At 42.2% G+C, this 14,031-nt stretch overlaps 1 protein-coding gene across 1 annotated transcript in view; it reads right to left on the bottom strand.

Annotated features, from left to right (window-relative positions):
• The window catches only part of MRPL51 (mitochondrial ribosomal protein L51), a 63,521-nt gene that overhangs the window by 28,749 nt on the left and 20,741 nt on the right, over positions 1-14,031 (bottom strand). Inside the window, exon 2 of the mRNA XM_069650692.1 lies at positions 6,387-6,518. Coding sequence (XP_069506793.1) covers positions 6,387-6,468 — 82 coding nt within the window. The 5' untranslated portion in view covers positions 6,469-6,518. The remainder of the gene's footprint in view (positions 1-6,386; positions 6,519-14,031) is intronic.

Raw genomic sequence — 14,031 nt, 5'->3', positions numbered from 1 at the left:
GTCTAGAAAACACACCATGAGCACTAGAAAAGAAACTGTATTGACGTTTGTCCAGTTTCACCAGACGCCACGCATCCTTTAAATGATGTTCCTCCAAGAGCGATCTAAGCGCCCGATGGTGATGATCACAACGTAGGACTCGCCTGACCTGACTTCTATCTAGCATCAGATCAATTACAGTATTAAAGCCCCCCCCCAGTAGAATATTAGAATTACTCAAATCTAAAAAGGGACTGTGCTACCATTCTAAAAAAGGAGCCATCATCTACTGTAGGAGCATACACATTGCAGAGTGTCAACAATTCCCCCTGAATCTCAACCAACAAGGCAATCATCCGACCATCCTTATCCGCACACTCTCTCAAAACTTTAATAGGTAGTTTCTTCCGAAACAAAATGACCACGCCCCTGGACCTTGATGAAAAGGAAGAGCCATAAGCAGAATCAACCCACTCCTTTTCCAACCTAGAAATTTCATCCGCCAAAATATGAGTCTCCTGTAAGAAACGGATGTCAGCATGCATGTCCTGTAACATGTGAAACACTTTCTTTTTCTTTAGCAAATTATTGACCCCATTCACATTCCAAGAGACATCACATAGATCATTGACTGTCCCACCTGTGTGTGAAGCCATCATTAAACCATGTAGGTCAAAAACCTCAAAAGCATTAACAGAACAAAAAAAAACCTGAAAAATAACACACATTTACATATAAACAAAAAACAAAGTAAAAAGCAAACAGAACAGATAAGACTGCGAAGTCTATTCAGCCCAAAGAACAATTTAAACAACATTCAGAACCATCCCCAGGACCTCTCCCACGGGACCCAGAATCCAAAAATATCACATCAAAAAAAGTAGTTAAGTCCAAAGAAAAAATTATTACCAGAAAAAGTGCAGAAACAAAAACCAAGGAAGAAAAATCACAAACATACCCAAGAGCCCCCACTACCCCTCCACCCCCAATAAAACCAAAAGAACATTTTGAATCAGGCACCAAACTGAATCTATAAAATATTTGAATCTACTGTGATATAACATGCATCACATCAAGAAAACGCTAAAAAGGTGAGCCTAGTACTGTAACCAAAAATACATGAAGAAAAACATGCAAAAGAGTAAAGAAAATGCAGTGTAAAACCCCATATATGAGGCAGAAATCCATAGTCATCATCGGTCATCGCTCCAACACACGTAAACATCCAGTTAGGTCAAACTTGGAAACCAAATCCCAAAACCAGCATCCTTGTCCAGAAAACAAGATGATCCACAGTTGTTGCAACTGTCAACGCTGCCAGAATGCACTTGTCAGTGTGGCAGCCATAGGCGAGGGCCTTGCATGCAGCTCAAGAAGCCCTTCCAAGCGAAGGATGAAATGGATCAGATCTGTTACTAAAGCGCTGCGATGCAAGAAACATGATGCTATAAAATTTCCCTTCAGTCCATGCACCGTAAAACTTGCGTAATGATGCAGATGTATTTCCAAGCCCTTTTGAAAACATGTTTGTATATCGATAAGTGCACACAATATTTGCTTTCCATAAATCGTTCACCATAAGCGAGTGAATTGCACCTGGGATCTGGTGCTGGGGAGATATATGAAGTAGCAGGGCAGAACAAGCACAGCAGCCCCCGAGCAGGGCACACTGCGCGTTCCAGCCTCCCGAACATGAAGAGGCTGGGGGCCAATCAATACCAGAACCTCCAATGGCTCCATCATATCCCCGGAAACCGTCTCTGGCCCATTCTCACATACCTCGTAGTGTCTGGGGGCATGTCCTGGCGATGACGCCATCCCGCTCCACCTCACAAGTCAGGCAGACTGTGAGCTTCACCAACTGCACAGCCGACCATGATCCAAGCACTCCACTGTTGTGCAGCCAGCCCGGAAACGAAACCCTGGCCCGAACAGCTGACATGGGCCTCGGACGTGCATGGTTACGGCACGAAAGTCAAACAGTGGTGAAAGCTGCATGAAGCACGGACCGAGTCTTGAGAAGGAATCCTGAGCAAGACGTAAATCCACATGACAAACGAAGACAAGATGAAGTTCCAAAGCCTTATTTAAAACACCAAAACGTTAACTGACATCCATATACGGCGCCATTTTAAAAGTCCAAACTTACAGTAAACATTGCGAAAATAAACATGTTAAGAGAACAAAAAACCAAAATACCATGAGGGGGATGGTGGAGGGGGGCATAAGCAGGTCCCAGGTCACTCCATGATAAAGGAAGGCACAGGAAGGCCCTTCTTATATGTTTCCAGCCACTCTAGCGCAAGTGCAGAATCTGTTGTGCTTTTCTCACCATCAGGAAAGGCAATAGTAAAGTCGTTATTCTTACTGAGAAAAGCCCTCAGTGCAAGCTGCCTGGCCAATTCTTTAGCCCCCCGAAAGGATCTCTTCAGAATGAGGATTTCCTTAGGAAAGTCAGGATAAACAAAGACAGCTTTACCTTTGAATGCAGCATTCCCAACCATCCTGGCAGCTTTCATCAAGCTTTCCTTAGACCTGAGATTCAAAAAAGATACCAAGATATGTCTTGCTTTGTCCCTCAGGTGTTTTTGTCCCTAAAGATGTTATCAATGTCCTCCAACTTGATAGTAGTGCAATGAAAACTGTCCCTAAAAACTTGAAAAACCAAGGAAGACAAGTCTTCACCATCATCAGCAGAGTTCTCCACACCAATCAATCTGATGTTTCTTGCCCTGATCCTCAACTCCAAATCCAGGCGCTGTTCCTTCTCTTTCTTCAAATCAGACCTCATGTTATTGTAAGCCTGAAAGCTTCCTGCAATCTCAGAGCTCATAGTCAGAGGACTTTTCCAAATCAGTGACCCTGCCATCCAGCTGCCCAGTTTTCACATTAAGCTCAGCCATAGTCAGCTTAATATCACTGACATCTTGGGCCACCTGAAGAATAGTCTTGTAGACATCTGACAGGCTGGGGGTATCCTCCATCCAAGGAACCTGCTTGGGCTTCTTCGAGGCAGGGTTTTCAGCTTCACCAATCTTTTTCTTGGAACTCATTACAAATGCTTTATAAATGTCTTCAGGGAGAGGTCCAGAGCAGAAGCTGCTACTCCGCTGCCAGCCATTCTAGAATCCCCTGGTTATCAGCTTTCAGAGAAGCAGGAAAAGAGTTCTCCTCCTTTCAATATGAAAAGGGACATCTCCCTCCAGGGATTCAACCCAAGTCTGCAGTAACTAGCATCAGAACGGTTTCTCAGGCAAAGAACAGGAGTTCTCCAGGAAGTAACCAGCAAGCCAAATTACTTTGCATGCTTACAGAAATCCGAAAACCCATACTAATATATGTGAATAGGTAGTTGGCTGTGCCAATTTTTTTGCCACAACTAAAAAGTGACTGTTACATTACACATGCTAGCTACACAATGCACACATGCCATCACTCTATATAAAAACCACTCTGAGGTAGACCTGGAACAGGTGCATTTCCTACCTGTGGTTATTCAATTACATCATCATGTAAGGACAATGGTTCAGTGGAAAGCAGATATTAAATATGTAAATAAACAGGATTCCCAATACACAGCTAGTTGAACCAAGAAAGGGAATCTAAAACCTGGGGGGCATTGCTACCTAGATAACTAGACCATTGTAAAGTGAAATCCTACATGTTGAATCCATTTGGTCGGAGAGTGGGGCGGAAAGAAAACATTAATCTTAGCTCCAAATAAAGGGACTGGTGTGGTTTGCTCGAAATAAACTTGATGGCAGAAAACTGAACGAAAAAAAAGTTGACCGCATAAACATTAGATTGTATGGTATACGGTACGGCTTTTCACGTTGTCATTAAGAAAGTATAACAGGATTTATTTCACATACCCTTCGTTCCGGCGATCACAAAACAATCATATTTAAATTCAACTTACATTAAAGGAAGTCTAGGTTTCGCCTCTCATGGGCAAAGATTAATGCATACCGTTGCTCCGAGCCGTGGTAGAAATGTAATCATTTAAACTGAAAGGCTTTATAAATCAGGAAGAGGAGGGGCGATTAGGAGTAATGAATGCTACAATTAAATCTCGAGAGATTTGCTAGAAAAACTGAGTGTTTTGAGTTGAAGGCTAATTAAAACGTTGTTGGAGGTAACCTGAAAGCACAGAGAGATAGTTATTTTATTAAATCGTTAGTTTTTAATGGATAAATAATCTATTGGAACATAACCAAGGATGGTAAGTGTATTGAAATAATTAAAAGGTAAATCATAAATGAAGTGCAAAGATGACACCCGACTGACTATTATCGAATTTTATTTATTTTTTAGGTAAATCACATAATGGTAAAGGCAGTTTACATTGCGTGTACCACAGGGAAAGAACAGTTGAAAATAAATGGTTATATTTACAACATGGAAAGATTTAAAGGCGGAAAAAAATGGCGGAAATGCATAGAATATAAAATAATTAATTTTAGATGAAGAGCAATAACAAGTGGTGAAAATATTGAAAAAACAAAAAATCATAACCATGAACCAAACATTGTTAAAATGGAAGTAAAGGAAAAGATACACGAGATGAAAAGAAAGGCAACATTGGAATAAAGTACACGTGGACAATTAGTCAAGACAGATATTAGGGGAGATTCCACCACATTTGGCTGACGAGATGCTACCAGAGAAATTTAGAAACTAGAGATTACCAATCATCCCTAAAAAGTGGGAGATGTGGAAATTCCAGACAGCCATAAAATAAAAATTAAAAATAAAAACACTACAGGGTGAAAAATGTATGCATTACAAAAGCAAAACAAAGTAAAGCAGATACTTGACTCATTTAGAAATAAGCAAAAACTGGATGCTAGATGGAAAAATCAAATGTTGTCCAAAACCATTTATACAGTTGTACAGTGTGCATGGAGTAAAAGATGTTTTCCTCTAGTATACATATTAATAAGAGAAAAGGGGGAACAAAACTACAGAGAAGATTATACCAAATTGAAAGGAAGTATGCCCAATGCAGGGAAAATATGCTCAATGGACTATGAATTAGCAGCAATTAAAGTTGTGAACCAAATATTCCTGATGAATTCAATACAGGGCTGCTATTTTCACTACAGCCAAGCCCTGTGTCGCAACCTACAGAAACCTGGGCTACAAAAGAAGTATAGCAAGGATAGCGAATTATTAAAAAACTATGCGCATTAGCATTTATCCCGAAAGAAAGTGTAGTGGAATCATTTATGAAAATAATAAATTAGCCATAATGAATTGACAGAATTTTTAAATTACTATGATGAAACATGGATTGGTGGTCAAACACGTTTTAACTTCCCAAGATTAAAATGGACTACTGGAATTGTTTTTCGGCAATAATCAACGGGTCATCAAAAACTAACAATAAACTTAAGGGGTGGCATCATGGCTTAAATGTGCACATTCATCATGCAAAACCTAAATTGTGGAAGTTTTTGAGTGTGTTATAGAGCAGGAAAACTCAATAATTCAAAAAAAATGAAACAAAAATCGCGCAAAGCAAAAAAACTGAAATAGAAGAAAAGTATGACTCTGGTCTGATTACTTATGAAGCATGGCCTTCGCAGTGAACTTCATTGACAATGTACCACTGTTAGTGAGGAATCGCCTTTTATATTCATTTTAAATGTTGTAAACTGAAGTGTTCAAAAATAAAAATCAATAATACAATAAATTATATTTTGTTTCTCAGAGCATCCTTTATTAATTGAAACCAGAGAAATTGGAGGTAAGAAAATAGAAAATCAAGGTAAGTGGCAGAAAGGTCAAATTGGACCACATAAAAAAGGTCCAATTGGACCACACAAAAATGGTCATTAGGTCAAATGTTTTAGGTCAAATAGGCCAATACCAAATAAAGCAAAGCCTTTAAATGTGGGACTATACTAGCTTCCCCGTATGTAAATGAATGGTATTGGGGAAACTGTAATAAAAGAGGGTGCCCACCCTTCACAGACACTACTGACAGCCATCTTGTATAGTGTACAATGGATGCAAGCAGCAATTTGCGAGTACTTTGTAATATCCAGAGGAGTTGCTACAGCTGTGATGTCACTGGCAAACTGGATTGGGATAGAGTAAAACTGGTTTCACAAAGGCACCAATAACACACATGGTTCTGGCCAGACACATTATCTACCTTCATTTTTATTTTTTTTAAATAATTGGTCTTTGAGTAGTTTTTGCCCCAGGCATTTGTATTTTCTTTTTTTAATTTCTTTTAAACCATAGATCCACCAGGTCAGAGTGCTGCCTACAGGAAGCAGTCAACTGCATAAAGGGGCTGAATATAAACAACGCAGCAAGAGGCATTTATAGCACACAGAATAGAGCACACTTTCAGGTTACTTCCTGAAGCCCAGCGGTGTAGAGACAGTGTCACTTACCTAGCGAAAATGCCCGGCATGTGCTACTCAGAGGGCTCCGACAGGACACAAAGGTCCGCGCCAACTGGAAGAGGCTCCCCATGGCCAGTCACTTCAATCAGCAGAGGAAGAAAGTTTGAATCATTGGACTGTCTGGAAAGAGATTGTGAGACGTGACATATCATTGACATTTGTTTTATACATGTCAAAATCCCATCAGCCCTACCATTCCTGCCTGATCCTCGTCCACATGCTAGTTAGAACAGAAACTTGAATTACAGACTATTAGTCAGCAGCTTTACACAATGTTATTCCTTCAGAAAACAACATTCTAAACTTGCCAACAGAACAGTAATCCCAATGGTACACAGAATGACATAAAATTAAATGTCCCTCAGATGTCATCCTATTCTGTTCCACCTCAAATGCATTCCTTCTGTAAGGAACTCATGGTGGCTCCAGTAAAGACAGACAAGTGATCACAGCTCAAGGGTGTTTATTGAACTTTATAATGGTGGAGATAAACGCCCAATCTAAACCTAAATCTATGACATGAGCAAGCTACGACCATCAAACAATAATAGGGCCATCCTAGTGGTGTCTTGTCAAATAAACAGGGCCTGTACTAAAAGAAAAACCTATTGGCAATCCTTATTGCTAATTTACACCCAAAAAATAAAAATAAAAAAACAACAGGATAATGTTCATCAAAAAAGACAAAAGTGTTCATGAAATGAATTCAGGATGGTATGGCTGGGTCTCCCTTCCCTACGTTTGAAGCACGGGACAAGGCGGGAGTCTCGTGCACAGCACACTCCATGGCCTTGTCAGTATGAGGTTCACAGCCAAGTCTCCAGTCTCTTGCCTGCCGGGCTCAGATCCTCCTTGCAAGTTGGGCCTCCCTCCGTCGGGTTCACTACGGCTTGTCTTTAACACAGTTCATGTACCTGTTTGCTAATTTCGAAATAATGGTTCACACTTGCCTTACTCCACAGTTCACAATCCTATCAGAAAGCGGGGTTCCCTTCCACCATCTTTAATCTGGCAATGGGTCAGACTTTCGATTGTATAAAGGATTTGACGTAACCCTTATAGGACCACTCTAACGCCTCATGCCACCGCTTCCTAGGGCATTCTGGTTCTTGTAGTTTCTTAAACAGGTCCCAGTCAGTCTTTCAAATGAGCGCCCACGTGGCGCCAGACCCCTCTGCACCAGGACCTTAACTGGGATTTCTTTAAAGTTCATACACAAGGCCTCTCTCTTAGGATTCCTTGTGTTCAAAACGTTCCCACTTGCAACCTTGGGCTCAACACCATCAGTTCCTCTGACTCACCGGCTGTGCTGAACCCGTTGGCTTCTTTGTTTTCTGGAGCCAAGGATAGTTCCACGGTAGCCAGCTTGCCTCTCCGCCCGATTTCTTACTGGTCCACCCCCAGGAACTAGATCGAATAGCTATGGCCGTGTCCTGGCCACCAGGATGACAGATCTCGTGGGATTAGCGGGTGAGACACCTTCAGGTTTCTCTCCATCTACAGACGCTCCCCTGCCCCCTTCATGCTATGCCTCCTTTTGGGACAATCTCTGTAGACCTCAGATCTCTCACAATAAGAGATTTCAACCAGTGGCGGTGTGGGAATATAGATTACAACCTCAAAATGTTTGCAATCCTTGCCCTCCTGCACCTGAAACAATTTAAAGGGGCCAGACAAGCAGCAGTGTACATGCTGGATGGAGTTTCTGTTAAGAGAAATTCACAATGGTCTCATTCCTGCTACTCGTGCCCCGGGGCACTACCATCTCACCATCCCAGTCACTGCTTGCTTAAGGGAGTAACACAGGCTCTTGATTGCAAATAACACAAAGGAAGGACAAAAAAATAAAACACAAAACACCATGCCATGTCAGCCAGACAAGAAGCCCAGATGAAGGATTCAACAACATTCACATTGAGATCACAAATTCTTGACATACTACAACAAAGAAACCTTTGAAAAAGTTTGGCTTGTTCCTTGCATGTCCCAGTTATCTGCCAGTGGCCCGTTTCTTTGAATAAAAGAGCACTGTGGCAGGGGCTGCTCCTGCATATCAGGCGACCACACATAATGGAAGAGCAAAACCAAGTGCCCCCTCAGCCGCAGTGAGCTGACCCATGTTGTAAGGGAAATTTCCCTTGTCAGAAGTAGACAAGGGTATAACCGTCTCTAGTACTGTGAGGTTGCACCCTAAACCTCATGTGCTGTGTAAGAGCTAGTTGATTGTACCAGTGATTCACGCTTAGCCTACAAATAGTAACTGGTGATTCTCAACGTATTTCACGAATTCTTATGTACAGTACACGAGTTGCAAGAAACAAAACGTATTATAATCCAAAACAGCCAACATGTTCGACACTAGGTCGTCTTCAAGGCTGATAATTCGAACAAGGTTATGGAAATGTCATCACAAAATATAGCAGTATCAAAAGAAGATAAAATTAATACCAAAGTCATGTTTTGCTGGCACGTAGGTGAAACAAAGAAAAAGCAAGCAAAACACAGGACAATGAAATATTAGAATAAGACCAGAAAAAAACCTTAGTTCTAATTAGTTTCATTAACCCATTTGCCCTCATCCCATACTTTAGATGATCAATATGGGCAATCAGAAAGTTTTGTGCAGATTGCGTGAAGCACCCAAAGGTCAATGCAAGGTCTATATGACCATGGTATCATGCTAGTGCATGTGCTTCTCCCAAATCCTTCTTTTAGTTCCATTATAGATGCAAATGCTGACTGGTAAGCAATTGCATGAGTCCGCTGTGCCACCTAATTGATGATGCCCCAGGAAGCCCGTTCTCGTGCCCCCACATGGGTACAAATACTCGCCACTGGTAACATAGTAGTTTTACTGATAGAGCAATTATTGTGGACAGTCTCAGCGATCATTCTGTTGATCATTTCCATTTGTATAATGTGCATGCCGCCAATTAAATGGAATGGCTATGTTGTAGCCTTCCTTTCCTTTACATAGTCCTGCAAGAAGCAGGAAACCATATATTGCATTTAGTATTGAAAGCAAGTGTATCCTAGATTATCATGCTGTGTGCAGATTGGTGCCTACTCAAAATGTCTAATTCCAGCTTAGGTGGTTAACAGCTTGTAAATCTTGAGGTACTTAAAGGATAGTTCCGGGACTTTTTTTTTTTATTGTCCCTACGGTTCGGCCATGTGTTTTTAAGCATAAATCGGTAGATCGTAGAAAACTTTCCTATGGACCTTACCCGACTTTTCGTCCATTAACGCACCGCCATTTTCTGATAATCCTATCATTTCCCCCCATCGCCCTGGCTCACCTGCTTTTGCGGCACTAAATCAAATCCCCCGCCCCTGAGCCTGACATCAGCAGACGCGAACTGCCCATTTCCCAATGCCAAAGCACGTTTCGTGTCAACAATCGCTGCGCCTCAGCTAATGAAGTGTCGCCATGGAAATGGCAGGACGCCTCTTTCCTCAATAAGTATAAACACACCGTTTCACAACACACAGCAGCAGATTTTCGATTCCATTACTCTATCTGTGTTACTTTGAGTATTCTGTGACTCGTTTCTGTGCTCTGGTCAGCTACCTTCGCCGCTTCTAGGCCTTGTGAACACCTGTACCATCTCTGTAAATTATTTTACTTTCTTTACCACACAATGGCTACAATAATGCCGTATATGTACGAGCCCGAGTACACCGAGGAAGAACTACTGGAAAGGCAAGCACGCGAAAGCGATGGGGATTCGGACGGCAGTTGGGAGGACCAGTCAACGGATGAAGAGCCTGGACCATGTCGCATGGACGGCGTCTCCACCTGGTGCACGTGCAATCGGTGCGAGCTAATGCCAACTGAGGAGGAGAACTGCTGCTGCCGTGAAAATTCCGGGTGCTTGTCCTACATTTCGGAAGGCGAGCCAAGTCCGCAATGCATCACCGAGCTGCCAGAGTTCAGGGAAGCCTGCCTCTCACGGACCGTGTTGAGGATGATGATGGTGCTTATGCACGAACTTCGCGGCATTGTTCGTCCGCGTAATCCGAGTAACGAGTAAGTATACTCTAGTTGTGATGTCAGTGATGCCACTACTATTTCATGGTCGTCTCCCACATATAAAATTACATCTACATATCATTCGAACGCATGTAAATTGGTTCCATATTGTGCATTTTCTAGATAGAATTTTTTTCAAAGCAGAATGACATTTTTTACCTGAATCGACAGTGATTAGAAATTTTTGTCATTTTAATACAGTTTGCATCTTTCATTTTCACAGGTGGTACAGGCTGGTGGCCTATCGTTGCTTCACTTGGTGGCTTCACGGGAGGCTCGGACACCGCGTTCGGAGAGTAATACCTGCCTGTGCGGTACTTGCCATTAGACAACATTTCCCCAGCGACAGTGGACAATACCGCGGATTTTCCCTGGATGTGCTGCAACCGGAACTTTACAATGTGTAATGTTTATTATTTATGTTCAATTGAAATTAAGATCTAAAATAAAACCCAACATATATTTTAACAATGGTTGTTTTGATTTTTTAAATGAATCTAGTGTGTCTCCATTGAATAGTCTTCCTGTGCCTTGTCTTGTCACACCACATGTCTCCGGCCAGCATCCTCCCTCAAAATGGCCGCCCACCTTCAATCCACATAACCGTTGAACCCATATGCAGCAGACATACATATGTTATTTTGCGGGTTGGCATCAAGCCTCCCGGCCTTGCCTCCTCCCCCAAAAATACTTACCACACCACTTTGTTCAAGCGTTGGCAATAAAAGGCCGTTGGATTTTATTGATACAAAACATGGTTATAGGTAAATAATCAATATGGTTGATCATAATAAATCATCCTTTTGGGCACCGGGTACAGAGATGACCCCCTCTGGCCCGTGCCGCCTTGCCACCACAGGCCAGCCTGCTGCTGACTAACTGCCTAGGCATCCAGGGTCTCCAGGGTGAACTGCACCCATATATTCTCCTAGGAGGGTGAGGTATTTATAAACTCACCCCCCTGCCTTCCATGTACTAGATCCTGCAGCCTGCCTCTTACATGCAGTTAGATGGCCTCTCCTTGGTGAGGCCCTGCGGCAAACGAGTCGTGTCTGCACGACCACCGCCCCAATCCACCCCCCGCCCTATCAAAGGCAGTTCGCACCGGGGTACTTGTGCTGGCAAGTGGAGCTGTCAGGGAGCGATAAAAGCCAAGAGGTGCCAAAGACCATGTACACTTCAAAGTGGTCTATAGAGCATGGGTGTTTGTTCCCATGTCTACCTCCAGACCCCGTGTCTCCTGCCAAGCATCCCCCCTCACGCTGGACGGCCCCCTGCAAACCGCATAATGCCACGACATATACACGTCATTCATTCACAAACACACCCCTGTTTCGAATTCTTTATAACCCACTTCTTATTTCTAATGAGAACTTCTTTGCGCTTTGCTAGTCAACCCGTGAAGGTGCTGGTTATCTGCTCTTCGTCTCTGTGAACTTCCGTGACCACTTCGAGGAAACTCGTCAGTTTGCAACCTGTGAACTGCTCCCTGTTCTACGACAAGAAACTACTCTGATCCCTGCATCTAACCGTTTGTTCGTCAATGTAAGGCCATGTACCATAATCATTTTGCGTCCAATTTCTTTTCGTTCAAGACAGTACATGCAAGGAACTAGTCACATGTTCGGAGTTTAGTGAAATTATTTTTCTATTTTTTTAGTTATTCAAATACTTATCCGCATGTGAATAACGTGTATAGTTCCAAGAACCAAAAAGAACCTTGCATTGAACCTTTTATATGTCATTTAATTTTTTAACACATTGGTATTCATAGAGAATTGTTGATCTTTACTTTTCAGAACTTTCCACAATGCCTGCCTGTTCCATTGGCGGTTGCCCTTCGAAGACTCATAGTAAATCTGAAGGTACTATAATGCATGTTTTCCCTAAAACAATAGATCAGATAAGAGAATGGGTCCGATATTGCGGATATCCACCGTCTGAGCTTGAAAGTAGAGTCCTAGAAGTCTTTGCGGACAAGAGGGGTGATCGATACCGCATCTGCAGCAGGCACTTTACCTCTGACATGTACTCCACATCATTGCTAATAAAGAAGAACACACCGCGAGCGAAGCGTAAATTGCTCTCAACCGCTATTCCCACTCTATTCGTCCACATCCCTCCACTGGTGAGTCAAGTTTACGTATTTATCTCTCGGCCTTGCGGTAGTGTGTAGCATTAGCTAACAATAATTTCCCCATTTATGTATCCACTCAATATGAAGGCGGAAGATTCTCCATCCGTGTCGTTATTGCAGTCATCAGCCACTTCAAGCGCCTATCGGGTAATCTTACTTAGCTATTCTGCCACTGACTTGTTTTAGGCATGTAAATCAATAGTTTTAATTTATCGTGTGATTATTTTACCTAATGGTACACCCTTGTACTCGTCCTCTAGTCTTTGTTTTCAGTTATAATTATTGTTATCCAAAATAATGCAAGTACTGTCTTTCAGGGAGATGCTGAGGAGTCCAACGCATTGACGACAACCGTTGATGACACTCAGATGCTCGAGGTACGTTTCCGGACAGTTCCATCGATGGAGATCATCAGATCTTGCATTCTTGTAGCGTGATTGTTACACACAATGTTTCTTTCGTTTTTAGCCATTGATATGTCCTTCTGTCGTCGCCCTCCTATGTGTCTTCTTTTTTCAATATTGTGTTTATTACTGATGAAAGTCCTATGTTTCAGGGAGTCGATGGAGCATTAGTCCAAGAAGAAGGGGGGGAGCATGCAGTTACGGGTCGGCGCAACAGCTTGCAGAAGTGTGCACCGCAGTTACATCGTCCCTTGATGTTCTTATGCATTTCGAGGTATGGATACTGACAATTCGATCAAGCGAAATCATATGACGTGATTACATCCGCTATACTTCCTTCTTTATTAACGCAAGTACTATGTTTCAGGGAGATGACGGAGCTTCTTCTACAAGAACATCACCCCTAGTAGTTGATGCAGATCTCTGGGTGGTGACACTTCCAACGATCGAGCAAATCGAATCATATTTAGATATCCATTATTTAACTGATCATTTGTGCAGGTCTATTTAGATGAGCCGTTGACGCCTGCACAAAGTGTATGTTCTATTTAACAAAATAGAAAACCATACTAATGCAATTACTGTGTTTCAGGGAGTTACTGAAGCATCATCTTCAATAATATCATCAATGGAAGTCTATGAGGAGCCCGAGGTATGGATCTTGACAGTTCCATCTAACTAGATCAACAATGCGTGAATAATTGTCGTTTGAATGTTCTACACAAAGCGTTCATTCGTGTTTTGCTATTGAGATGTACGTGGGTATTGGTCCCCAAGTACATTTTGTGTTTTCAATATTATTATACATACTAATGAAAGTTCTATGTTTCAGGGAGTCGATGGAGCGTCAGTGCGTGATGGATGTGCTTGTCATGAAAATATAGTCGTTGCAGCGCAAGAGGAAGTGGAGACATGCACACACGAGTCGGAGCAACAGCGTCCCGATGTTGAAGTTCGAGGCAAGAAAGTTTCAAAGAAAAGAAAGCAAAAGAAGGTTAGTGTCCTGGTCACTATATTATGTTGTTTTTCACTGTTAATAGTTCAATACTGTAAGTTGTG

Source organism: Ambystoma mexicanum, chromosome 3p (assembly GCF_040938575.1).
Source record: "Ambystoma mexicanum isolate Mex_15411 chromosome 3p, UKY_AmexF1_1, whole genome shotgun sequence".
In the NCBI taxonomy this organism is placed as follows: Eukaryota; Metazoa; Chordata; class Amphibia; order Caudata; family Ambystomatidae; genus Ambystoma; species Ambystoma mexicanum.
Note: the sequence above shows the minus strand (reverse complement) of the source record. Positions and strands in the feature narration are given on the sequence as shown.